The sequence below is a fragment of the Gadus macrocephalus genome, chromosome 10, assembly GCF_031168955.1.
Source record: "Gadus macrocephalus chromosome 10, ASM3116895v1".
Lineage (NCBI taxonomy): Eukaryota > Metazoa > Chordata > Actinopteri > Gadiformes > Gadidae > Gadus > Gadus macrocephalus.
Window position 1 is genome coordinate 17,616,125 of NC_082391.1, and position 25,996 is coordinate 17,642,120.

At 43.9% G+C, this 25,996-nt stretch overlaps 3 protein-coding genes across 5 annotated transcripts; 1 reads left to right on the forward strand and 2 right to left on the reverse strand.

Annotated features, from left to right (window-relative positions):
• Positions 1–368: 368 nt before the first annotated feature.
• On the reverse strand, positions 369–7,908 carry rbmx (RNA binding motif protein X-linked). Of its 2 annotated transcripts, XR_009527719.1 has the most exons (10): positions 7,749–7,908; positions 7,361–7,498; positions 6,987–7,093; positions 6,737–6,905; positions 6,501–6,626; positions 4,071–4,185; positions 3,824–3,952; positions 3,366–3,457; positions 918–1,015; positions 369–510 (listed from the first exon to the last, which is right to left on the reverse strand). XR_009527719.1 is itself a non-coding variant. In XM_060063002.1 (9 exons), exons 2-9 carry the CDS (start codon positions 7,467–7,469, stop codon positions 2,232–2,234), a joined length of 1,158 nt encoding a protein of 385 aa, XP_059918985.1. In that variant the 5' UTR covers positions 7,470–7,498; positions 7,749–7,908; the 3' UTR covers positions 1,909–2,231. The 2 variants fall into 2 exon arrangements, 1 of the variants encoding a protein (XP_059918985.1); XM_060063002.1 differs by lacking the exons at positions 369–510; positions 918–1,015 and adding an exon at positions 1,909–2,542.
• Positions 7,909–9,220: 1,312 nt separating this feature from the next.
• Positions 9,221–21,038, forward strand: tm9sf5 (transmembrane 9 superfamily protein member 5). 2 transcript variants are annotated; one of them, XM_060063004.1, is made up of 18 exons: positions 9,245–9,576; positions 10,026–10,093; positions 10,176–10,269; positions 10,378–10,505; positions 10,594–10,723; positions 11,598–11,725; positions 12,073–12,187; positions 12,304–12,383; positions 12,547–12,652; positions 12,946–12,993; positions 13,345–13,477; positions 14,699–14,818; positions 14,900–14,957; positions 15,811–15,970; positions 16,102–16,253; positions 16,373–16,484; positions 17,470–17,641; positions 20,000–21,038. In XM_060063004.1, the coding sequence occupies exons 1-18, from the start codon at positions 9,442–9,444 to the stop codon at positions 20,065–20,067; spliced, it is 2,007 nt and encodes a 668-aa protein (XP_059918987.1). In that variant the 5' UTR covers positions 9,245–9,441; the 3' UTR covers positions 20,068–21,038. The 2 variants fall into 2 exon arrangements, with proteins under 2 accessions (XP_059918988.1, XP_059918987.1); XM_060063005.1 differs by lacking the exon at positions 12,946–12,993 and having other exon boundaries at positions 9,221–9,576.
• A 624-nt stretch (positions 21,039–21,662) lies between these two features.
• On the reverse strand, positions 21,663–25,201 carry gpr101 (G protein-coupled receptor 101). The gene is made up of 2 exons (XM_060063006.1): positions 24,780–25,201; positions 21,663–24,288 (listed from the first exon to the last, which is right to left on the reverse strand). The coding sequence occupies exon 2, from the start codon at positions 24,254–24,256 to the stop codon at positions 22,907–22,909; it is 1,350 nt and encodes a 449-aa protein (XP_059918989.1). The 5' UTR covers positions 24,257–24,288; positions 24,780–25,201; the 3' UTR covers positions 21,663–22,906.
• Between the last annotated feature and the right edge of the window lie 795 nt (positions 25,202–25,996).

Here is a 25,996-nt window from a genome sequence, read left to right on the forward strand (position 1 = left end):
CCTGATGCAGTCAAACGACATTGTTATTATGAATGGGAGATGGTCAATTCGTTTGTTTCCAGCGATTTAACAACCCATAACTGAACTGTTTATTCAGTAAAATATCTACAAATAACCCGTTATATAACCATTGGAAACGTTATCATATTTCAAACTAGTCTTTAAATGCAAAGAAATAAGCTAACTGTTTCGTGTATGTTTAAAAATATTTAGTAAACCAATCCATTACATTTACAGCCACATGCAGTCAAGTCAAGGTTTGAGCTTTGCACACTAGAACAGAACTTATTATCCATATTTTTATAGCCTACATATAGAATATGGCCAAATGCCCAGAGGTGTTCGACGTCAACAAATGAGACAAAATACACATTGAATTTTTTATTAAAAATGAAGTAAATATATATGTTTTTGTAACGAGTAATCCTTAATTTGAAAGTCTGCCATTCCTTGTCCCGTACTGTTGATGCCAAACGCTGAGGACATACAGTTCACCACTGGAACAGTGACCTGCAGCATGGCACAGGACAGTTAACAGTTAAGAGCATTTCAATCTCAAAAAGGCTATATAGGATAACTCATATACTCAATCACATTTACTGTATCCTCAATATTTCCATAAATAAGGAACATAAATTGAAACACTTGGGTACAGAAAACTGAATTTAGTATAAGTTTACATTTTGTTTGTGAGTGTTATTACACGTTTTAAGCAATGACACAACCTCCAACTAAATGTACTTCATATGCATTTAAGTTACGCAATAACTCCACCCTGGGTATTCCTAAACTTGTGAACCGTAGTCACATGCTGCTCCATACGATTTTTTACCTACCAAGTAGATCATGCTACACATAACTCGTCTTATCACATTAATGTGTACCGTTTAAAAAAGTTTGTCGATTAGGAGACATACCTGTTTGCATGAGTTTAGGGGGGACACTACTGGTCCTGGACTCAAAGAGGACGCCGATATGGTGCAAAAACCAAGTTCATCTCAGCATACAGCTCATCCTGCAAAAGAACACCAATATCAGCTCATAGCCAACAGCTAATCAGGTATTTCCAAATGTCTTGAAACAACCACGTCGTCTATGGTCCGGCTCAGTTTGTTTGGCACTTCAGGGGTCGAGCTTCCAGTTTGTCATCAAGGAGTCGGTTGGGTCCAGGAGTCCATTTGTTTTTGAAATTGCATGATAGGAAAGGTTTTGAAAGTGACACAATGCTTTAAGTGATCTAAGAATGACAATTTAGCACATAATCCTTTCGCTAAGAAACTACATGTCCTTCGACAAAAAGATTTTGTTTAATGGTTTGAGTTGTGCCCTTCAGCAATCTTGGAAACCGTTGGCAAGTTGGATGTCCGATTCTCATTGGTCGACCGAGGACCATATCTTCTGTTGACAATTTTGGTTGGTGAAAGGGCTAGATGTTAACCCTAACTCAGTTGGAGCTTTCAGATTTTTTGAGGTATGGGTTGGCCATTGGCTGAGAGTAGATAGGAATACAGGACAATGATAAACTGAGTTACAGATGAGAAACAAAGAGGTTTGCTTTGCTTACCAGCTGCTGGCTTATCAGTTGAGTTGCATATACTCGAGTTTGGTTGTTGGGGTCTTTGGTTAGATGGATGAAAGCCTTCATACTTTGACTATGATGACGGATCCATTTCCAAGGAAAGTTTCAGATGATGTGACTTTTGCTTGTTCCCCATGGAACAGGAGGACCAGTTGAGAGTACATGTTGGTTTAGAGTTACCTCAGGTCAGCAGATTAATTATTCAGGTAGGAAAAGTTTTAACCAAGCCATTTAGTGCAGTTTGTGGGGTAACATCAGGATGCTTACTTAGTAGTGTCAGGTTGATATTACTGGTCGTGTTTTAAAAGAGAAATTAGCTATAAACAATGTCTGGCCAATAACTTTATTGTAGGAAAGCAACAACTAAGGGGCAAAGCAGATTTTCACAGCTCTATGTAAAAAATAAAAACATGTGACTGAACCATTACACTGGCAGCAGAAATAATATGTATATTTATAAAAAACGTTTTACACTTAACTAAAAACTAATGGTAAAAGTGGGAGGAAAGACAGTGGACAAGCTCATACTCCACAGAATAAGACATGGCAACGGGGTCAACTTTGTCGGCCCATTCCAAAACTTTGCTCGACAACACATGTAACTTTACAGTGAAAAAGAACGTTGTGGCATTTATTCCGATTGTCCTCGTGTTCAGTATCTGCTGCGGGCCATTCCTCTATCCACCCGAGGGCCCCCGCGGGCCCCCCGGGGGGCTCCGCGACTTGAGCCGGCGTACGAGTCACGAGGAGGGTAGCCTCTCTCGACCGGGGGAGGGGGGCCCCTCTCGGGCCTTCCCATGCTGCGCTCCCCGCGGCTAGGCGGATAGGGCTCGCTGCGACTGCTCGGGTAACTGTCACGACTGCCATAGCCGTCTCGGGAACTGCTGCCATAGTCGTCATAGCGACTGCTTCCACCATAGGAGGGCGGGGGGCCCCGTGAGGGTGGGGCACTGCGAGAGTTACCTGCAGGGTCAATGGGGTGAGGTAATTGGCAAATTTTCAACTTAAAAAAAAAAATACACTTCCGATTGACCACTTTTTTTTTTTTTGCCAACAGACATTATGCTGTTTTCGAAGAGTAACTATACTTTAGTTTGTTAATATTGCCCATAGTGTTGACATCATTCGGCAGACTAACTATGGGTACAATTTTACACTTTTTAAATCAGGCAACACAATTGAACAATCTTTCCAGCTTAAGGGAAGTTACATGGAAAATGAGGGCCTCTTTCAGCATGCCATTGTTGTGAAGTAGACATTTGTTTTTCCTTTTTAGAACTCCATGGATCAGAACTGCAGATAAGCATGTGGTTGACAGAGTTTTCTTGACAGGTTTTTTGGGGAGGGATATTTACTCCTTGAGGGAGTGATTTGGAAAGCACAGACACGGAGCGGTCCACAGGACGTTCCAGGGACCTTTTGAGATTCCTTTATAGATGCCCACTCCTGCAGACAGTTTAACAGTTTGCCTTGATGAGTTTGACTGACTGATTTCTTCGCCGATTGTTGCTTGAAATGCAACGGAAAAAATATCAAGTGATTATCTTACAACTCAAAAAAGTTCCTATGTAGCTCAGGGAATTTTGCGCTGCCTCCAAAAGTTGTTAAGGAGGTTGGCTTTAACAACTTTCCCTTTGGACGTTACGAACGTAACAAAGCGGCCTCTGTTTATTTGAGATGGGGGGATATGGCGTTTTTCTCTTTTTCCTCAGGTCGATCAAGCAGTCCTGTTTGGGCTGGAGTCAGAGGAAGGTCCCTTTATGAGACAAATGGGGTCATGCCTTACCGTAACCATCATACGAGTCTCGGTAGGAGCCGCCACTCGGGCGCTCCATGTAGCTCCTGGGCTCCCGACCTCCGCCATAGCCGTCGCGCTCACTGCACACAAGTTAGCATCTTTATTACATACCTTTGTTTTTTTACCTGCCAAACACTCCAAACAGCCAAAGCATCATGCGGTCATCAAAGGGATTTCGCTTTTGAATAGATCATACTATGCCGGGAATTATCGGGCCATCTTAAATGGCATATACCCGACAATGCACTACAGACGTACATGTTGCGGAGACTACGATATCAATACAAAACAAAGGCTAGGGCATGGTCTTGAAACAAATGTATACATTAATTCTAACTGCAGTCTGCAAAGACGCTCAATCGCTTCAAGTGTTTTTGTAGAACACACGACTCTTGTGGTGGCACCAAACCGAGGAGCAGCAGAGAGGTGGTGTCATTTGAACATACTTGTATCCCCTCGACATTGAGCCGTAGTCATCTCTGTTGCTGGAACTGGAGTACTCTCTGTAAGAATAATCTCTGGACGGGGGTGCATAGTCCCTCGAATCCCTGGAGTTGTAGTCTCTACTGGAGTAGCTGTTGAGACAGGGGTCAATATACTTCAATGAAAAAAAAAAAAACACGATGCAATCACGTTGAGCAGGCAAGCTTTTAAACCATGCAGTTGTAGGGTTTGGTTACTGTATTCAATTACCTGTCCTTGGAATTGTAGTGGTCATCTCTCGGCGACGGGTAGTCTTCTCTCCTGGACATGGAGTCTCTGCGGGGGGGTGGAGGCCCGTAGGGATCCCGGTCACCCGACATTGGTGCTGTTACACCCAGGGCAAAAAAAACTTTAGCACAGAAATACAACATCTGGAGTCAATATAGAAATATGTTTGTCTCAGGCTGAGGGCACACGCATTTGAAATAATTTGATGCAGAGTTTTTAGTGTTGCATAATGGGCCTTTCAGGGGTGACCATACACAGAGCACTAAGCATGATCGGTCTGTGTACATTGAAGTAATTCCAGTGTTTCCCCCACGTTCACACGCCGCTGCTGAATTTTCTCCGCCGCTGCAATAAAAATCCTTCTCCTAATTATTATTTTTTTTTACGTAGCTCCTTTTAGAAAATGTACAGCGCGTAACGTCAATTGCGCAGCACGCGGCACATCGTCACGTAACCAACATCAAGAAAAATACACAGCGAGTGTGGCAGTTGTTGGCAGTAGGCTACCCTACACGGTTGCAAAGTTACATTGATTCTAGCAGTAGCGAGTGAAGCGGAAGATCGAAGAAAGAAGGAAAGAGAGAGAGAGAGAGAGAGAGAGAAAGTAAGTTGCTAAAATGTGTCGCTACATGACCACCAGTGTTAAAAACCCTCTGAGCCTCATTCATTTTATTGTATCTATAAACCGCAACCTCCGTGCCGTTTTTCCTCTAGTATTGTGTGTGTGTGTGTGTGTAGGCCTATGTGTGTGTGCGTGTTGTCGCTCTTTTTGGGATCACTCATAGCCTTTACAGGAGCTTATATCCAGTCAGGAATTTATAGCCTAGGTATTTTTGGGAACTTTGAAAAATGAATCCATACTGTTAGATCCGATGTTGTTCTTTATTGCCATATAAAATCCGTTTTCATCGCGTATTTTAGTTAGGGATTTATGCTAATCGCCTGTAAGCATGTGGTCATTAGCATAAATGCAGGGAAAAAACCTAAGGACTTCTTAAAAGATCATGAATAGTTTCTATTATGTATGACTTATATTTATTTTATAATTTTCTCATCACTTTTTGACTCCCAAGACTAAGAAGAAGTGTTTTAAGCAATAACAAGCTTATCATCGTTCTCTTGTCCTCTTCCCCTGACTCTCACTGTCTCACAAAGGAGCTGAGCTCACCTGAGGTCTATTTGTAGTGCTAAGGCTCACACTGATTGGTATTCAATTAGCTTTATTTTTTATGTGTGTGAGTCTGTGTTCTTTTCAAATTTTAGTTAGGTTTATAATTTAAAAAGATGTGTTTGGCCCATTGTTGCAGGAGATTTCATTTTTGAACAAAGTCTCTTATGTAAAAAAACAGTTATGCTTTGGGCATAGCAACCATGTTTAGTGTTTAAGCATTAGGCAAAAATCTGTAAATAAATTGTGCAAATTATATTTGCGTTGTGGCATTTTTTGTTTAAATATTACTATACAAAAATATAAAAATCTGTAAATGAAGACACAAAAGGCAAAGTTACAACACCAATAATCCCATCTACAGTAATACACAGGACTGTTTGAATAGGATTTAAGTGCATATTCTCCTCTCAAAGTGCACCAGATTCATGCATTCCAATGTAAAGGGTACAAAAAAAATTCGGCCGGGGGGTCATGCCCCCGGACCCCCCTAGAGGGATCGGGGACCACACCACCGCTGCTGAAAAAAATCCTGCGGGAAACACTGAATTCTATACTTTTTACAGTCAATATTGACCCTTAAAACACTACATAACATTTGTATTTATCTACCCATCTATAAAAGCCTATATTAATTTGCGATACCTCCTTGTGGGTTAGGGTGTTAAAAAAAATGAAAGGACCTTCTATCCTTTTCATAAGACCATCATTTTTAAAAACATGATTCCCGTGTGGATTTAACATAACCCGATAGTACTGAACTTTCAAATTCCTTGATATCCAGCCGAAATCGTTATTTTGCAATTTGTTAGCTACTAGCAGGTACACAACGTACACCTAACATTCGCCGCCAAAAATACCATGCAAAATATATTTACGTGGAGTATATTTTAACTATGCTTTCTCAATCCTGGTGCGATTGAGAAAGCACCATGCGACCAGGGTTTTACTTCAACTGTCCGTGAAATCTGTTTGGTGGCCTCCAATACATTTTGAATGTAGAAAAGAAACCCTCAAATATATACCATCCGTTTCCTAGTAGGTGACAGACATTTTCTGAAGCAATAAAGCACTATTCATATGCACATACAATATAGATGATTCCCATTCAACCGTTAGGAAATCTGTCAGAACATAAGCAGTTGTAGACCAGGTGATACAAGCATGCAGAAGCACTAGTTTTGTTTTAGTGTTTGATCCGAAGAAAAATAAATAAGCCACTGTTGTATTCCCCCCATACTTACACGGTGCGGACCTCTTGGGTGGGGGGCCACCGTTGCGGACTGGGGGCCCTCTCTTGAGGGGAGGGGGGCCTCTGGATGACATCCCTTTAAAGAAGGGGTCTACATTCCCTGGGTTATCATAGTAGTCTTTTGACAAACAAGAAACACAGATGGTCATAAATTAACATGATGTACAACATATCCAGACTGTCTTTTGCCATATGCCAACGGTGATCACATTTCATTGCTGAAAGTACCTCTGGAAGGAGGGCCCCTCATGCCACTGGGGGCTCCCCGGGAGCCTCTGGGTCCTCTAGGTGGACCCCGGCTGCGGTTGTGCATGGGTGGTGGCGGTCCACGCCTGCCTCCACTTTCAAACTGAGACTTTGTTGCCTGCTCCACCTTGATCGGCTTGCCATCGAGGGACTATTAAAAAAAAAAAAAAGCATTCGATGACGAATTCTTTCAAACTGCAGTTCAACGTGAGGTTTTGGCAAAAGTTGTTACCTTGCCGTTCATCTCACGTGCTGCATCCTTCGCGTCGGCTGGACTTTCGAATGTAACAAAAGCAAAACCTCTTGATTTGTTGGTTTCACGATCTTTCATCAAGAGAACTGAAATGAGAATTAAAATTTGCTTATTATATGTGCATCGAAGCCTAACGTTTTCCATTCAAGCCAGTTGCGCAAAACATTGAACGGAAGTCCTGAACACAAAACTGCATAGAATGATGTCTAAAGCACAAAATGCCTGGAATTGTTACTATTACAAGTTTAAATAAAACAAGTGTCCATTACACGTCACAAACTATCAAATAAAATATAAACGGTAGACCTGGTTAAAATCACGAACCGAGATAAATACTTTAAACTCAATCTAACCTTCAACAATCCTGCCATATTTGCTGAAGTACTGCTCCAAGGCCTTCTCGTTGGTCTCGGTGTTGAGACCGCCAATGAACAGTTTTCCCGGTCTGTCCGCCTCTGCCATAGTGTAACGTTAGAGAGTAGAGCCAAGGCCTGCAAAAGAGAGATATACTTTCATTGTGGATGGTAAATCATGAAATTTGACATCACAACACTCAGCTATTTGAATTGTATCAATCGTCGCCCAAGCGGAGAAGCGGTCGTCTTATCTGCTAGCACTGTCCCAGTCAAATTGGTAAAATGGCGATGGTTGAAATGAAGGTAACGCTAACAAGCCATGTTATTAGAAACACAATAGTTGCCAGAAAATGACCGTATGTACTAGAAAAGAGAGACGGGTTACCGTTTCAGATTATTGCATCCACTTATTCGGCACCAAGCTTTGTCTTCTGGGCTATCTCCAAGATACACTGGTACTGGCTAGCTAAGCAAACATTTAGCGAGGAGCAAACGCGGTGAAATAGAGCTCTCCACCCCGCCTCTTTCTACTTCTTCTTCTTGGAGCGCCAGATGCTGAGGCAGACGCGATATCATTATACTGCCCTCTTTCGGCCATGGGAGACATGGACAGATGTGTCAAAACGATGATAAGAGAACTTTACACTGCTTCGACAGATATCATCAAATACAATTTTAAAGAGTCTGATCTCCATCCCATTAAAGTATATGGAAATATAAAGCGAATCTAACAAAATTGTAGTTTTGCTTTCTCTCTAACGTTTCAAATAACATGTTTTAATCAATGGAAGGGCGTTTTATCTCATCTATATTAGGCTAATTAACACTACAAATCTTGCTTTCTTGCTGCCCGGTGGGATTTGAAAAAAATGTATATCTATAATTTAGACATTCTCATTGCATCAAATCGAATCTAATCTAATCACGCTTATTCCATCTAATTCAACGCATACAAGAGAGAGAATTTGTAGGTCGGTTCCAGGGGCGCTTCTAGGATTTTTCCATTAGGAGGGCTTAGACCCAAATGAGATTTAACATCATCGAATGGTTTATTATGTGATAAATCGCTATCGGGGGAAATCCAGGAGGTTGATGATTCTATCTATCTATCTTGTACATCAATAGATGATAAAGAAGAAATGTCAGGTCGGTACTCAGACTGACAAGACAGACAGACAAGACTCCCCAGACACTGTTTTAATTTCAATCAAATCAGGACAGCTGAAAAGACAGAAAAACCAAAGCCATCTTTTTGATTGGTTCTCAGTGGGAAAAAGCATTCGGGCCAGACTGAATCCTATACTTGAGGGCCCCACGTGAAGTGTTCAAATGTGTGAAGATAGACATGGGGGGTCCTGAGTGAAAACGGGCTCTAAAAAGTCTAAATCATGCTGTGAACTTTCTAGTATAGATCTGGGCGTCAGCCCTCATTCTTCTTAGTGATTAAATGCAATTAGTCTATTTGCGTTTCATTTTTTATTTTTTTATTTAATTATTTGACAGCTGAAATGCTGTCTCATAGGAAAGTAACATGGTTGAGGTTCCTTGAGTGGGAAATATCACACTACAAATATATTGTTTTTGATTAATAAACATACCGCAATACCAGTGGTAATGTGTTTGTCATTAAAACAAATTGACTCTTTTCCTGGTCGAATCCTGTCCAGGCTGCAAATAGGGAGCTAACTTCAACTTCGGTTTTGATTTGGGTATCTAAACAAATAAATGTCCCTTTGTGTCGGCCGTTTTAAGTTACTACATAGCATGGTTCGGACGGTTGGACGGTATGAGGTCGTGGAACGATCGTGTTTCCTGAATTTCCAGTTTGTTCTCTCCTCATCCCCCTGGAGGTAGTCCTGGAATGACAGCGGTAGGCGGGACAGCAGTGTTCATTCAGCCACCGTGACAGGCAGCTCGGCCCACCTTATCATTAACCCGAGCAGCAGCAGCGGCAGCAGCAGCGCAGGCTAACTAGTGAGCTAACCCTTAATAGCTAGTCGACGGTCCATTATCCTGTTGTCTTGTAATAATCGCATTATACACCAGGAGACCAGGACAACAAGCGAAACCGAGTTAAAATGAAGACTCGAACGAACTTTGGGTTGTTACCCTTATGCGCGTTGTCTGTGTTATATTCGTGTTCAGCTTTTTATCTTCCGGGTTTAGCTCCAGTAAGTTTCTGTAAGGAGGTTAAAGAAGAGGGTGAATGCCAGGTAAAGTGAAAGAACATTATTTGATCATGCATTTGATTTACATAGATACACATCTGTTATTTTTTCTCTTTGGGCCTGAGTTTCTTGATTCATCTAAACAAACAACAATTAATTTGCTAATATTTGCTGTTGCAATCACTACCGCTGCCACATTGGCATAGTTAAGGCAAGTAGTAACGTTACCGTCATTGCTAGCAGAATGCTATCTGACTAAGGTGCATGTACTTAATATTTACCGTAGGGCGTCTTTCTTTTACATGGCTACACGTAGCATCTATCAGTTGTAAGTAAACATAGTAGGCTACTATTTAGTAGTGCGTGTGTTGCAAGGGTAGCATAGACAGACGAAAATGTATGACGCTTGTCAATGAGCTGCTGGGCGGGCACAGGTGGCTTCAAACTACTCGTGACATTCTCAACTGACCGATACAACTCTTGTTTCATTACAGACTCAGATTCAGCTGTTCGTGAATCGGTTGGATTCAGTGGAATCGGTCCTACCTTACGAATATGACGTGTACGTGTTTCTCAATGGCTAGTGTGGTTTCACTGAATGTGTTCAAGGTGTTTATTTGTAATTGTTGCACATTTCTCAAAAGGTTTGACTTCTGCCAAGATGACAAGGAGAGCAGACCATCGGAGAACCTGGGGCAGGTGTTGTTTGGTGAAAGAATTGAGAGTTCCCCATACAAAGTGAGAATCATGACTAGTAAATATGTAATATGTCCCCATGGAAAATGGGAGGAGATCTTAACATGTAAAGCCATTAAGTTAAGGTCACAATCTTTTCTCTTTTGACAGTTCAATTTTGATGAAAAAGTGGAATGCAAGAAGGTATGCACAAAAGTGTATAAAAAGGGTAACAAGGAGGATGGAGAAAAACTGGATTTCCTTAAGCGTGGAATGCAGCTGAACTACCAGCATCACTGGTAAACCAACCTGTTCACTGTGGTACAACATTTTTACAACAATAATCCCATGCAAAGCAGGTTTGGCTGATGTTAATTTTTCCTCCAGGATCGTTGACAATATGCCTGTCACTTGGTGCTATGATGTAGAGCAGGGTCAGAAGTACTGCAATCCGGGCTTTCCAATTGGCTGCTACGTCACCCCTGAGGGCAATGGCAAGGACGCCTGCGTTATCAATGTGAGTCGGATCTGAGGAACATGGAGTTGTAACCGATGAGCCACATACTGGCTCACTTTCTTCTATGGGCTCTGGTGTAACCTTGAGTGGTGCACGGGGGAAGGCATTGTCTTTCTACTTGATCAGCAAAAATGAACTTTTGTGTTCTCTTAAACTTTTAGGCCTACTGTAAACCAATACTCATTGTTCTAAAGTCAATTTATAGTGTAGACTTATACACTAACACGATTAACAATTGAAGCTCTGACAGAGGCAGAGCTTCAATTGTTAATCGTGTTAGTGTATAAGTCTACACTATAAATTGACAGAGGCTCTGTCCCATAATTGAGATTGACGATATAACCATGTTCATTATAATTTGCACTTGATAAGAGTACATAGTAGTATAGTAATGAATACAGAGTATCAAAATGTGTGTTCATGAGGTAATGTTATCGCTATTCAAAGGTTTCATTGTAGGCAATGATGGTTGAAGTAGCGATTAGCTGGCACTGGCAGTGGTCCCAAATTTCTTGTAAGGTAAATTGAGATAAGACGACTAAACTAAGATATATAAATATAAAGATGCATGCATCTTGAAGTCCGGTGTTATTTTAAAGTATCTTTTAAGTCTGTCTTGAGGCGTCCGAATAATACAGGAGGTTGCGGTGGGATATAGCGTTTAGAGAGGTTGGAAGAATGGTTGCCGTGGCTAGGGTAGAGCTTCCCCTTGATATATGAATCGCTTTGAGTTACAGTTGACATCAAAATACCTCAATTGAATTATTGTCTTTTTGCTCTATATTGTGGTATTGAAGCAATTTCTCTAAAGGTAAAGCGATGTGGATCTACGAGTGACCATTTTCAGTTTAAAAATACCTTATTCTTTCTCCAGGCCAACTTCAATATAAAAAACAGCTTCTATATGTTCAACCATGTGGACATTAAGATCACTTACCACAGTGGAGGGGACGAAGGATGGAAAGGTGCAAGGCTGGTGGCTGCTACTATGGAGCCCAGGAGGTATGTATTTGTGGCCTGGTCAAAAGGCCACAATTGTCATTATAAAGCACTGGTAACTGGAATGATGTGGAAAATGTGATGTGAATCTCGGACGCATTCGCGATCCATCCTACTGAAATTATGGAACCATGGATTGCTTTGCCAATGAATTTCGGATACACAATCAACTAATCTCACGATTAGCATTTTTTTTGTTTTTTACCATGCAATCCCCCTACGCTGATGGACGCAACCAATGCAGAATCTATTATTATTGACTAAAAGTTTCCTCAACATGTTTATTCATTGACTTTAGCGCCTGGTTGTATTGCTGTAATGTTTTTTGTTGTGTGTTCGTCGCGGGACAGTATCAAACACGAGGACGAGAATAAACCGGCGTGTGGCGGGACAGTACCTATGGATGTTTTCGGAACATTTGACTCCGACCTGAAGATAACATACACCTACTCGGTCAGCTTTGAGGTAGGATTTCACAACATTTGTGTGTGTGTGTGATTCTGTGCGTCTGTCTGTCGGTGCCACTGGTGCCTAACCTGGATCAATAGCCTGTAGTGACGTATAAATTGTGTGTTTCACAGGAGAACAACGCCATCAAATGGGCCTCCCGATGGGATTACATCCTGGTATCCATGCCCCACACCAACATCCAGTGGTTCAGGTATGGTGACATACTACATTTGGGATTTTGTGCGTGGATTCTTAGGTTGAACAGTTTCTACTTACTGTACGCCAGCATTTAGAGTGTGCCTGTGTGTTTTCTTTGATTTGTTTGTTTTTGTACCTGTTTGCTGATGCTGTGGTGTGACCGATGTGTTTTCCAGTATCATGAACTCGCTAGTCATTGTCCTCTTCCTGTCTGGCATGGTTGCCATGATCATGCTGAGAACCCTGCATAAGGACATAGCGAGATACAACCAGGTGGACCAGGTAAAGATAGATGCCATTTCAGGGTTTCTTCCTCTTATCCCTGCCTCTAATAATGCTATGTGGCTAACAGGAATAGCTAGGAGCAATTGAAATGGAGGTTGCAAACGAGGTTGCAAACAAAATACGGACACATGTTTGCTTGTGCCGATAGAATAATAATCTATATCTAATCTATATCTAATTTATCTAATCTATAAAATAATATCCCCCAAAAAATTTGAAGCATTAATTTGACTTAAGTATGACCAGTATGAGAATACATAGCTATTTAAAAATTGTATGACGTTCCACAGGACTTGATTAAGGTTCCGACACCATCAGGAAAAGTCCAAATAAACTACGTAAGACTATTTACTCTGATCCATGTGTATATAAGGTGGTGAAATTGGGTCTTCTGGTAGGGAAAAGCGGGAGGGATATAGTTATTTTTTCTATAAACTATGTTCCCCCTCTGCTGCTTTTGGCACAGGAGCTAATGGGCTAAATGTTGGGTAAACCTCTCCTTCAAACACCTCCATTTATAATGATCTACTTACCTAATTATTTCTCCCCTGATTGCCAATAGTGGCCTGTTCACTCCGATACTAACGGGGTACTGGCTGTTCCGCTCCATAAAACGTCAGAGAACCCTGCAGTGCTTCACTTTATCGTCTCTCTGTTGTCCCCCCCCCCCCCCCCCCCCCCCCTCCTAGGAGGACGCTCAGGAGGAGTCTGGCTGGAAGCAGGTGCACGGCGACGTCTTCCGGCCCCCCAGGAAGGGCATGCTACTGTCAGTCTTCCTCGGACAGGGCACCCAGATCTTCATCATGACCTTCATCACACTCTGTGAGCATCCTCTTTCTGCTTTTATCATTTGTTTGATGGTTGGTTGTAGAGCAATAGAGTACTAAAGTGCGATGGCGTGTTTCCGTAGCAACCGATTTTCGGTTCGACACAAACCAAATGAACAAGGGGAAATCGTATGCCACACGAACGTTTTATAGAAAAGGAACGATCTTTTTTGGGAATTGATTTGCGAGTTTGCTTTACCAATGATGCAAGTAATATTGAGATTGAGCCAATTTACCGTTACATTATAAACTTTATCTTTCATGCTAGCGCAAACTTTACCTTTTAATAGCCCAGGGGAATACATGAACGCCTCGCCATGTTTCGATTTGTAGTGATTTTCACCTCTTGAAATTGATTTATATTCATTTAGAAAGAAACAACACATGGAAGCAATGGAAAACGGCATCTCTCGTTCGGTTGTTTAGAACTGAAAATCTGGTGGCCAGGACAACGTGACGTTTCACTTTAGTTCTCTATTGCTCTGAAGGCAATGCGCACTAAACGCTATGATCCACACAGGCCCTTCCTTTACCAATCCAATGACCTTTCCTAAGTTGTTGCAGTAGGTAAAGGCCGGCACCTGACCGGAGTTTTACTGTCTCTACTTTATTGCTACTTCTGTTTTAATTCATTCAATTGCTCATCCTGTCTGGGCTGCTGTTTATTCTTTGAGAAACATGCGTCCAATAGGGCAAATGCTGAGCAATAGTTACCTAAACGGCTTCTACCCATCCGTCAATGATCCTTCGCGCAAATGGGTTTAATTTTCAACACAGAAAGTGGTCGTAAATAAAGTCGCGCTTCCTGGTTGCCTCCCGTTCTAGCCACTGTTGTCATGGCGACGCACACAAGTTGAACATTGAACATTTTTATGGCATAAACTCTTATGTTGCCCCTTGATTTGAATAGTGTATGCAAAATACCTTTAGTTTCTCTATATTTATCTATTTTAAATTATGTGCTGTAGTTGGTGAAAACTTTTTATGTTTTTAGTTTTTTAGATGGGTTGGCAGCAATATTCAATATATATACCTCAACTATCTCTCTTCCCCCTGATGTATTGATTTTTGAGACGTGGCGCAAGCGGTGGGACTCGCGTGACGTTCAAAGATTCTTAATCTGTCTTCAATTGCATTGCTGACACGGTGGCTCATTAACCGTGTGGCTCCATGCTGGACCTCAGTGACGGGTGTGTGTCTGTCTGCCTCTCTCTAGTCCTGGCCTGCCTGGGCTTCCTCAGCCCGGCCAACCGCGGAGCTCTGATGACGTGCGCCGTGGTTCTCTGGGTCCTCCTCGGCACACCGGCCGGCTACGTATCCGCACGCCTCTACAAAAGTACGGACCCCCCCCCGTCCACCTCGTTATTGTACTGGCACGTTTCTCTTTTTCACCGATGGTTGCTGTTTGCTCCCTCAGCGTTCGGGGGGGAGAAGTGGAAGACCAACGTCCTCTTGACGGCCCTGCTCTGCCCGGGGTAGGTCGAGTGTCCTTCTCTTGTTTCATCGCACGCATATTGGTTGGATATTAGTGTCTCAAATGAGACCTTTTTAGAATGTTGTCTGTCGATCGAGGAGCCGCTCATATCCAGTTCCAACGGTTTGTTTCCCTTTTCTCCGCGTCGTATTTGTTTCGAGCCATCATGGTGCTGGAGGCTGGGATCTGTAATCTGAACGGGCAGACTCAAGAGACTAGGGATCGACGATCTGGAATTTCTTTGGGGCCGATACCTATGCCGATTTTTTTTTTTGTGTTCTGGGCCTCCCATGGCCCAGAACATTAATCAATCACATCGATGTATCAATATAGGCAGGCCAAAAGCGTTGCTTTTTTACCGACCGGATACAGCAAGAGTCTTATTTATTGGTTAGCTCCACTGGTCTGGATACGTCACCCCTTGTATCCTTCTGATATTTTCAAATGCATGCTTGGTGCCGCCCCTCGAGTTGGGCCATTTTCATTACTCGTTGCCAGACCCTACAGCTTTCTAGATGTGGGTCTGGATTGCCAGGCTAAGCCTCCCTCAATTTACATCATAAAAATGACACAATGATGATAACAAATGTTACAATGTCTCAATTAAAAATCTGTAAATCATGACGAAAGAAAAATCGACCGATACAGTCTTTTTACACTGTCATTTCCTTGTTACCTGTCCTCCAATGCCGTCGTCATTGTTAGCTGAGGTGGTGGTGCTCACCACTCCAGTTAAAAGTTAATATTTGACCAAATAAAGGTCATGGTGTGAGTAGTCTGCTTTTTTGTTTACTTGAATGACTCTTCCCTCTCCTACTCCACCCCTCCGCTCTCGTCTCTCCCACGTATCCCAGGATCATCTTCGCAGACTTCTTCCTGATGAACCTGATCCTGTGGGTGGAGGGTTCCTCCGCGGCCATCCCCTTTGGCACCCTCGTCGCCATTTTGGCTCTGTGGTTCGGGATCTCCGTGCCCCTCACCTTTCTGGGCGCCTACTTTGGCTTCAAGAAACCTGTGAGTTTAGCGGTCATTTCAGAGCGAATTATTATATTATTAGAATTATAAATATTACCACTATTATGTATTTATTTTGTGATGCTTTCGGATTAACCTTCCCGGACGATTCTTGCCGTCCAATCATCTAGGCCATCGAGCAGCCCGTTCGAACCAATCAGATTCCCCGGCAGATTCCGGAGCAGTCGTTCTTCACCAAGCCCATCCCGGGCATCGTCATGGGCGGCATCCTGCCCTTCGGCTGCATCTTCATCCAGCTCTTCTTCATCCTCAACAGCATTTGGTACGGATTTGTCCGGAAGTCACTTCCGGTGGCTTTAACTTCCCAAAGCCGTAACACATACTCAATGATGCTATGCATTTGCCTCAGTGTGTTTTGTGTGTGTGTGTCTGGTCCTTCAGGTCCCACCAGATGTACTACATGTTTGGCTTCCTGTTCCTCGTGTTCATCATCCTGCTAATCACCTGCTCTGAGGCGACAGTGCTGCTCTGCTACTTCCACCTCTGTGCTGAGGTGAGGGGATTATCGGGGCGTTTCCCATGGTTACGTACATCGAGCACAGATGAGACTATATTTTGAAAAGAAGCAGTCTACCTTACGTGGAGGAAACGGTGAGCCTGGTAGCTATGGTGAAGTTGTATCGGTAGGCCATAAGAGAAGGTTTACCGGAGGTTAACTTTGCAGTCTGTGGTTGATGGCTGGTTCAAGCAGCCTCCAATGGCTGGTTCACCAGACTCATGAGAATGTGGCTGGGTGCGACTGCATATATTTTGTGCATTGAACAATCAATGTAAACAGGTTAAACAAGGCATTATCGCACACTCAATATCCTACGTGGCCTGTTCTATCCTTTGTATTGTATCCTTTGGCCTGTTCTATCCTTTGAATTGTGGACATTGCATTCAATCTAAATGGTCTGACCATATGGGTTGCACCATGAGTTGTTCATCATGCCGAATGGTGCATGTATGCAAAGTTCAATGCATACTTTCCTTGGGGAAAGGTCAGTTTGTTGAGAATGTTGAAATTCAAGTGCACCACTTAACAACCCATTACTAATTTTACAAGTTCTACAAGCCTGGCAATTTGTACAGCTTTTGAGCATACAGTTTTTGGGACATAACACGAATAACACAAATAAAATAGGGCTCCTATAGATTTCGTAGGATCCCTAAAAAGTGTGTTGAAAAAGGGTGCTGGTCGGTGAAACGGATGGATTAATGAATTAGAAGTGGAACGGTGCACACAAAACATGTAGATGACTGCTAATTTAGTGACTTCACAATCACGCATCGATACAATCACAATCATTCACATAACCAGGTCATATTCACGAGGTGATTAAGAAGCAGTGCCGGGCCCTCTTGTTTATTTCAAATGCACGTCTATCGTCCTTTACATCCACCAAAACGAAGAGGAAGAAACATATTTATGCAAGCCTAATGTTTTGGTACATTTTTATTCCTAATTAAAATCTTAAATGTTTTCTCATTTCCAGGACTACCACTGGTGGTGGCGATCGTTCCTGACCAGTGGCTTCACGGCCGTCTACCTGTTCATCTACGCCATCCATTACTTCTTCTCCAAGCTACAGATAGTAGGCGCGGCCAGCACCATCCTCTACTTCGGCTACACCACCATCATGGTGCTCATCTTCTTCCTGTTCACAGGTAAAACAATTTATTTATTTATTTTTTGGTGAGGGATTTCAGGGTGGAGGCTTGACAATGGCTGCCTGTGATCTGGATGTGTGACAATGGCGGTGGGCGCGGGTCGTTTCAATAGGGCAGGATCTCTATCCTGTTGTATCAAGGAGCGCTTACGGGAAGCACTGCTCTACTGTTTGCTTGGTTCTCTGCTGAGAAAGGGAGAACCAGAAACAAAGGATTTGGACTTTGGTCACATCTTGCGCAGTAAAAGAATCCAGTTTCAAATTGCATTATCAAGGCCCCTAGCATTTAGCCCCACCCAGAGAAATCCCAACCTTTTATTTTTTTCATTCATACCCTCTATGTCTATAGGGCTTGTAGAGGCGTCAGCCAAAAGGCATGTTATCTTTACAAAGAATCTGAAAGACTTTGATTCTGGAAGAATTGCAACACGATTTTAGCCTCAAATTTATAATTGTCCCGATCCGGTCCACGGCATCGATATCAGGCCGATATTTGCCCATTACACTGGATCGGTTATCGGAGGGGAGAAAGAAATATGATCCGATCCGCGCAGTGTGGCACGTGATAACAACAGTAGTCGTCCATTAGGTGCATGAGAGCTGCCGCATGAGAGCTACCTGTTGAACAGCAATGACATTAGTGTGGCTGTATTTCACCCTTAAAGGGGACATATCATACCACCAGGTGGGATTGTGATTAGCCATTACAAGCAAGTTTAAAAATGTGCAGCATTGTGAAATCACAAGTGGGCGTGTCCAGCTAGATGTGTGCTGGATAGATGGGGGGACCCCAATTTATATGGCCAGTGGCTAGCTGCTTCTTACAAATCCAATGTACTTACGGTAGAAGCTCAATGCTAACGTAAACGATCTTTTTCACGTCATGATATCTACACAAACGATATGCCACACGAAGGAGACTCCAAGGAGTCCAACCGTACAAGCCTTTTCATTTTGTGAGCTTATCTCGATTAACTAGATGTGAAAGAATAACGTCAATAACACTTCCTGGTTACTACGAGTGATGACACACACGCATGCACAAGGGCACACACTTGCTTCAACCATTTCAAACTATTATTTGTTCAAGAGTAAAATATATGGACACATTAATTAATTGATATATGTATCCGTCGCCCACGGCACGTTACTACATCGCCCTCCATGTGACCACGTGAGCTGAGGCATGGCGTGTTGAGGTTGAATGTTGCTGTAAAGGACTGTAATATGCGCCGCAGAGGCCTCGGTAAACCTTTCCCCAGCAAATAACTGCTGCTGCCTCTTGTTTAGTGGCAACATCCTTCCCTCTCTGCTGACCCTACCACACAGATAGACCGTAGGATTGAATAAGGGAAGGAGGAGGACACACACACATAAATATACACACACACACACGCGTGTACACGCACACACACATGACTGCATCATGTTACAATTGTGACAGAAGGTGAGTGGAGTTAGGCCACAAAATTAGCTGCGATGTCATTGGACGTCGGGAGGAGAAATGTTCAGGTCTGTGGCTGTCTGGGGGCTAGATACGACGGCCTATTGGTCCATCATCACAGCAGGGGGCTGACGTTATTCTAACCAACGAGCATCAAGCTTTAGCGAAGAGATGCCATGTATTAAATCCTATACTGCCAGCTCGGATTGTGATAATAATCCAAATCCGGCTTGTTCTTATTATTATGAATAAGAACTCTCCTGATGATCTTTATCGCCGTCTCCCCTCAACCCTGCTTTGATCAGACAGTAAGACACTAAGTCTGCGCTAAGAACACATGAAACCTGTTGAACAGCCACCGGGAAAGCTGGGCTAATTAAAATGTTACCCGTCTCCTGGAGAGCGAGGCTTGAGGGAAGTCATACGTTCCATGTCTTCCCCCGTGACATAATGGTACGGCAAGGGTTCAGGCCTCCCTTCGCAGTATCCTGGCGTGTTGGCAGCCGCTAATGGGAGATCCGTCAGGCTATCGGATGCACAGAGACCGCCTGCTGCCGTTTCCACGTTAGCACGGCTTGTTCTGAGGTTTGAGGTTTGACACTCGGACGGTACCTCGACGTCCACAATTGATTCTTTCACTTTGGGTACAGGGGTTTTGTTTCAATTCATTCTGGTCCCTACACAAACGCCTCTCTGGAGCTCAATGCTGCAGTGCACCAAAGAAGAAGAGAAGGCAGGAGGTTTTGCGTTGTGTTTCTCTGAGTTGGGTCGGTGTCGTCGGCTGGGACAGAGGTTTTGTCTTTATAGTCCTTTTTTTCTTACTTTAGTTGTAGGTTTAGTGATGTCTTCTTTCATTCCGAGACAGTCTACTTCAACCCTCATCCCTTTCCTCCTTCTCCTTCCTCGCCCCAGGCACCATCGGCTTCTTCTCCAGTTTCTGGTTTGTGAATAAGATCTACAGTGTGGTCAAGGTGGACTGAAGGGCTGGGTGAGGCGGACAGGTTTCATCGCAGCCCCAGGCCCCTTCAGCATCGGCTTCTGAAGAGGAATTTATGTGAAAAGACTCAAAAGAAAATTGCTTATCTCTGTAACAACGGCAAGGGCAAAACAAGAAATCCTTCTTTTTTTTTTGTTGTTGTTGAATGTGCTCCTATTTTTTGGGTTTCATATATTTTTTTTTTGCTCTTGAGCGGTTTTGGCTCCTTGAACATAAAGGTGACTTCCAAAGATCTGGCTGTTGTTGTTAATATTAATAATTTTGGATGTAAGAGTAAACTAATAGGCCTCAAGAAATCAAAGTTCACAACTGTGTTCCGTCCCATTTTCTTGGTCTACTTTTTATATTATCATTAGTCTTTTGATCTCTACTGCTGTATTGACATAATATGCGTTGGTATATCTATGTTTTTATGTATGAATGTGTGTGTGTGTGTGTGTGTGTGTGTGTGTGTGTGTGTGTGTGTGTGTATATATATATATATATATATATATGTGTATATATATATATACATACCTTTTCAAATGCATGTATATAGTATAGTATAGTGACACAAAGTCATTTTTTCTGTTTTTGTGGAAGGTGAAGGGCATATACAGACTTGACTATAAACAGCTTATTATTGTGGTAATTTCATAAATGAGGTCTCTCTATAACCATGATCGCTCTACATTGTTTTTCCATTCCTGCCTTTTTATTTAAAATGACATGTTTTTATTGTAGGAGGTTAGTGTGACTTCTTGGGGACCATGGAACGTTTGTCAAGGGGTTCATCGCAATAGAGATTGAAGAATAATGAAGTACACGGCACAGCGATGTTCGCGAACACTTTGAGTTACAAATACCTGAAATGCAGATTCTTCTTCCGTTGTTAATAGCAGTGTGGACTGTGTGGGTTTGGCACTCCCTGCTGGTAACATTTTTACAAATGATAAATACTTATTTGGAAAAGTATGCTTCGGTTTATTTCTTTGACACGGTTTGAGCTGGTGATCTGGAGGTTATAAAGGTAAGACAACACTATTCACCAAATGAGTTATACATGGCTGGGGATCAGTCAAGTGGATATGGTAGAAAGATGTATCTTACATTTTACACATCCGTTTAATTTAATGAGTTCTATACAGACGATTGAAAGAAAATACAATTATAGAACTAACCCAGATATACTATAAAAGCACTTCCAAAATTCTTTATGTACAGAACATAAGCAATACATCTATCCATTCGTTTATGGTGATGTAAGGCCTGTATGATTCATTAAACAATTTAAACAGTTTGGTCCTAATATCAAATATTTTTTTCTTTTCTCCAAAGAAAACCACATGCCTTCGTTGTAGACATTTGTCAATGTAACTTTTTTCTTCTATGCTAATTTCATACGAGCTTATCTTAAAATATTCAGTGCTTTAGGAAGCCTTTTTAAAAGCTTTTTTAGTGGACCAAAAAATGATAAATGAAAATGTTATATATATATATATCTGTAGCATGTTTGTCTATGGCTCATTCTGCATCTTGCAGAAATGCCATCTTCCTTTGCACTTTGTGCCCTAAAGTGCCGTTTTTTTATTGTTTCAATCCCTCTACCTTAACAGACCTTCAATCAGGGTACAGCACTTAGCTCTAATCAAAAGATAAGGCGACCATGCCTTCTACCACTTCAGTTCAATAGATTGCCTTTTTCTCAAATGGGCCTTGAGGTAATGGTATGTACTGTACATCAGAAATCAGTCCGTTATATATGTGAGGGTACACAACACTATCAAAACTCTGGTTTGATGCAAAATAGAAAACAGGTATGAGGTATATTTTGCCATATGTCTTCAAAGAGATTCATTATGGCATGGAAATCTATTTGTTTTAAGAAAAACATCCAACTGCATGCCGATTTCACAAATGACTAGTTGGACTTGTGTGGTTTCATTTTTTTGTTTCTTTTGGCGTAATTTTCAATGCACTTGTGGTCATTGTCAGTGTATTCTTTTGAAGGCGGCCATTGTTCTTAGGGTTGACCATGGCGTTGTCACAGATGAGGCACATCTTACCCCTCCTTTTGAGAATGACTAAGGCAAATTTCTAAAATTTCCTGTTTGCTCAGATAGATGTTTTCCACCTTCCACATTTGTTTGGGTAAAAAAAAACAAAAAAATAAGAATGGATGTAACAAACACGGCAGTGTGACTGACACATTTCAGAATATGCTTAAAAACATGGCCACTCAACATTTGAACATTAATACCCTGAGTTTATATGCTTTACAAGTTTGCTTGCTTTCACTGACACAAAGAGAGATGATATCTGTGATGAAGATAGCTGAGATTCAGAGGTGACAAGGCAGATGTCATCTCTGAACCTCGGCAGACGAGTCAATGATTATCAAATCATAGCAGACGATAATCCCCGAAAATCTCTACTTTAGCAGAAAGGCCCATATTTACAGCAAAATCTTTTCACAACGTAAACGTGAGCCTGGATTTCAACAACACTGCAACATATAAAGGTAACAGACCTATGCATGGCTGGTTCAATCGATAACCGATTACGACTGCATCTATATGAAAATATACAAAACATTGATTTAAATAGAGAACTGTCATGAGGACACACATTGGCCCGCAAAAATGATATACATAACACATCAACTACGACAAATTGAACAGTAGACCATTGAGACGCGCTCTTTCATGTTCTGTTCTTTTTTCTTCTTCTCACAACCGCCTCAATAACAGGCAACTAAAAATGTACAAACAAAACGAAACACAACAACATGACACGTATATCCTGATGGTTGGGAGCGAGAGTCCGAGCTGCAGGTCGTAGCTTCAGGCGGTCCCCACAGGGACCTCCCTCTCCGGGCTCAGGCTGACGGAGGTGGTCTCCTTGCGGCTGTCCCTCGACCTCCTGTCCAAGGTGGGGGAGGAGGACGTGGTCACCTCCTCCCACGTGTGCAGGGGGAAGACGCGCTTGGCCAGGCCGGGGACCAGGCCCCCCTGGGGGCCGGAGCGCCCGTCGGCGGCCGTCCGGCAGCTCTCCATGGCGGAGATCTGGTTGGGGGCCCCCTGCCTGCACAGGGGCCCGCACAGCAGGGCCAGGAACTCCTTCCTCACGCTGCGGTGCATGTAGCCGTAGATGTACGGGTGGAGGCAGCACTGCACGAAGAACAGCACCAGCGCCAGCGAGGACAGCCAGGGGGGCACGGCGGCCCCCGAGCGCGAGGACACGGTGTTGAGCACGCTGTAGGGGCCCATGCTCACGATGTACGACGCCATGATCACAAACACCACCCGCGCCGCCTTGCAGTGGTAGTGGAAGCGTCGGTGCCGCACCCGCACCTGGTACCCAGGGGGCGGCGGCGGCGGCGGGGCGGCGACCGGCGCCGCGTCCGACCCGGGCCCCTGGACCGGTGGCGGGGGGGCCTCCTGCGGCTGGGGGTTCGGGGAGTGCCTCTGGACGGGGTGCACCAGGGCGTTCTGCCGGCGCGCCGCCCGGAACACCATCCAGTAGCAGCCGAGCATGATGAGCACGGGCAGCCAGAAGGAGAAGACGCACACGGCCAGCGAGTAGGACAGGCTGGACGACCAGATGACGGAGCACACGTTGTGGCGGCGGTCGAAGTCGATGGCGCCCCAGCCGTAGAGCGGCGGCGTGCTCTGGATGAGGCTCACCACCCAGGTGGCCGCGATCAGGTTGGTGCCCAGGTGCGGGGTCATGCGGGTGGGGTAGGACAGCGGGTGGATGATGGCCAGGTAGCGGTCCACCGACACCACGATGATGGTGTTGACGCCGGCGAAGGCAAACAGGTGCATGAGCACCACCAGGCCCTGGCAGAGGCGGGCGTCCAGGGGCCACATGCCCGGCAGGGTGGCGGCGATGGCGAAGGGCATCACCAGCACGGTCTGGAGCAGGTCGGCCAGCAGCAGGTTGAGGACGAAGCGGTTGGCCACGTGCAGCAGCTGGGGCTTCCTCTGGAAGACCAGCAGCACCACCACGTTGCCGAACAGGGACAGACACACGATCACCGAGATCAGCACCATCTTCACCGCGCTGTTCACCACCGACAGCCAGACGGGGCCCCCCCCGACGTCGGCGGCCACGGCCACGGGCAGGGCCGGGTCCCAGGGCCCGGGGGTGGAGTTATAGCTGCTCACGCCGGGGGGCTGGGGGCTGGTCATGGTTGGTACGACGGGTGCATGCGAGGCACCTCCTGTGCAGGTGTCCGGGGCGGGGGGGGGTACAGAAACACGGGTCAGATGGGACGGTTTTCGATCATTTGAATATATTCAACTCATAAGCACCATAGGTCATCTCAAGCAGATAATTAACAACATCCTTCATTGGGAAGCACTCTACCATGTAGGCCTAATGCATTCAGCGATGGCATAAATGGCATACTCTTATTCACCGTGTGATGACACTCGTATGTGCACACGTGAATGTTGTGTATTCACGTTGAATTCATAATCATTGATTGGTCCAGTTCTAATTTTGGATACGTCAATGCACGACAGCGTCCTTTCTGGAGAATCAAAGAAGCAGCTAATGAATATGGATCGGGCTGAATATGAAATACCAATTCAACAAACGACGTTTGGTCGCACAGAATGACACTGTTTATCATTCAACATCAAAACCATTGAATCGAACCGCCCTTTTCAACAGAATAGCGTACGTTCAATAATCATGCCATAGACTTACCTCTGATCCTCTATTTCAGTGCGTTCTCAATGCCTTTGTTTTTTTCGTGGTTCTGTCTGCTCGGCGATATCCACGGATGGCTGCCGCCGTCCTACCTTCAGTGCCGGATCGTAGGGTCTCCGGTGGTCGCTACACGGTTGTCATCATCATTCTCCTCTGCTCCCATTTTAGCTGTCGTCCCCGTAAACTGGCTGCCCCCCCCCGCGCTTCTCGCGTCGGTTCAGCATACGCTTCGTGCCTTCGCCCAGCGAGAAGTCTCTCACCTACACACGCACACACACACACACACACACACACACACGCGCACACACACACACACACACACACACACACACACACACACACACACACACACACACACACACACACACACACACACACACACACACGTGTGTGTGTGGGTGTTGGACCGTCCAAGGCTCTATTTGATACTCTGTCATTAAGTGAGGCAAATGTCACCCGAGCTTCCTGGGGAAGCTGTCACACTATGAGTAGGCTACTCACAAGAGTCCCCCTCTAGGTGGCTGGGTGAGTTGGGGACGTGCGGGGAGGTGGGATCGGTCCATGTTTACTAGTCAGACTCTGGCACCTAGTGGTCACCCTTAGTACTACACCAATATTCGACTCTCCGCCATAAACGGAGGCAGAATATCAAAATAGATTAGGCCTACGTAGCCTGGTGCTTCTGTGCAGGTGGCATGGTATGGTGGTAGGTGGTATTTTTTGCTGTCATTAACGTAACACCCCCCACCCCACCTCTGTGTAGCCCAATCAGCTGTGTACAAGCACGCTTCAGTGTATTGATGCGTGTCTTTTTACAGAGCAAATGCTATTCCTAAAACCTGTCCGTGATCTTGACGTATTTACACGATGAGCTGTCCTGGGAAGTATTAAATAAATAATAATAATGTAATAACTAATAACGCAGCGTGCGCTCCTTAATGTTTATTACAGTGGGGGATGGATAAAAACAGGCTCTTAATATTTTTCTCTTTTTTTTCTCCAGCAATTGACATGAGGACGTGCAAAGTCGACACAGTTTAACCATTTGAACCGCTTTGAAGATGAATCATTTAAATATATATATTTTTCGTGGTATACCTATATATCTCCACAGTGACAGAGCGCGTGGGATAAGCTCATCTTTTAGAAAAATCCTCTTTAGTTAAGTCATCGTTAAGGTGCTGCAAGTGCCTGTCTAGCAGCGACAGGCACAG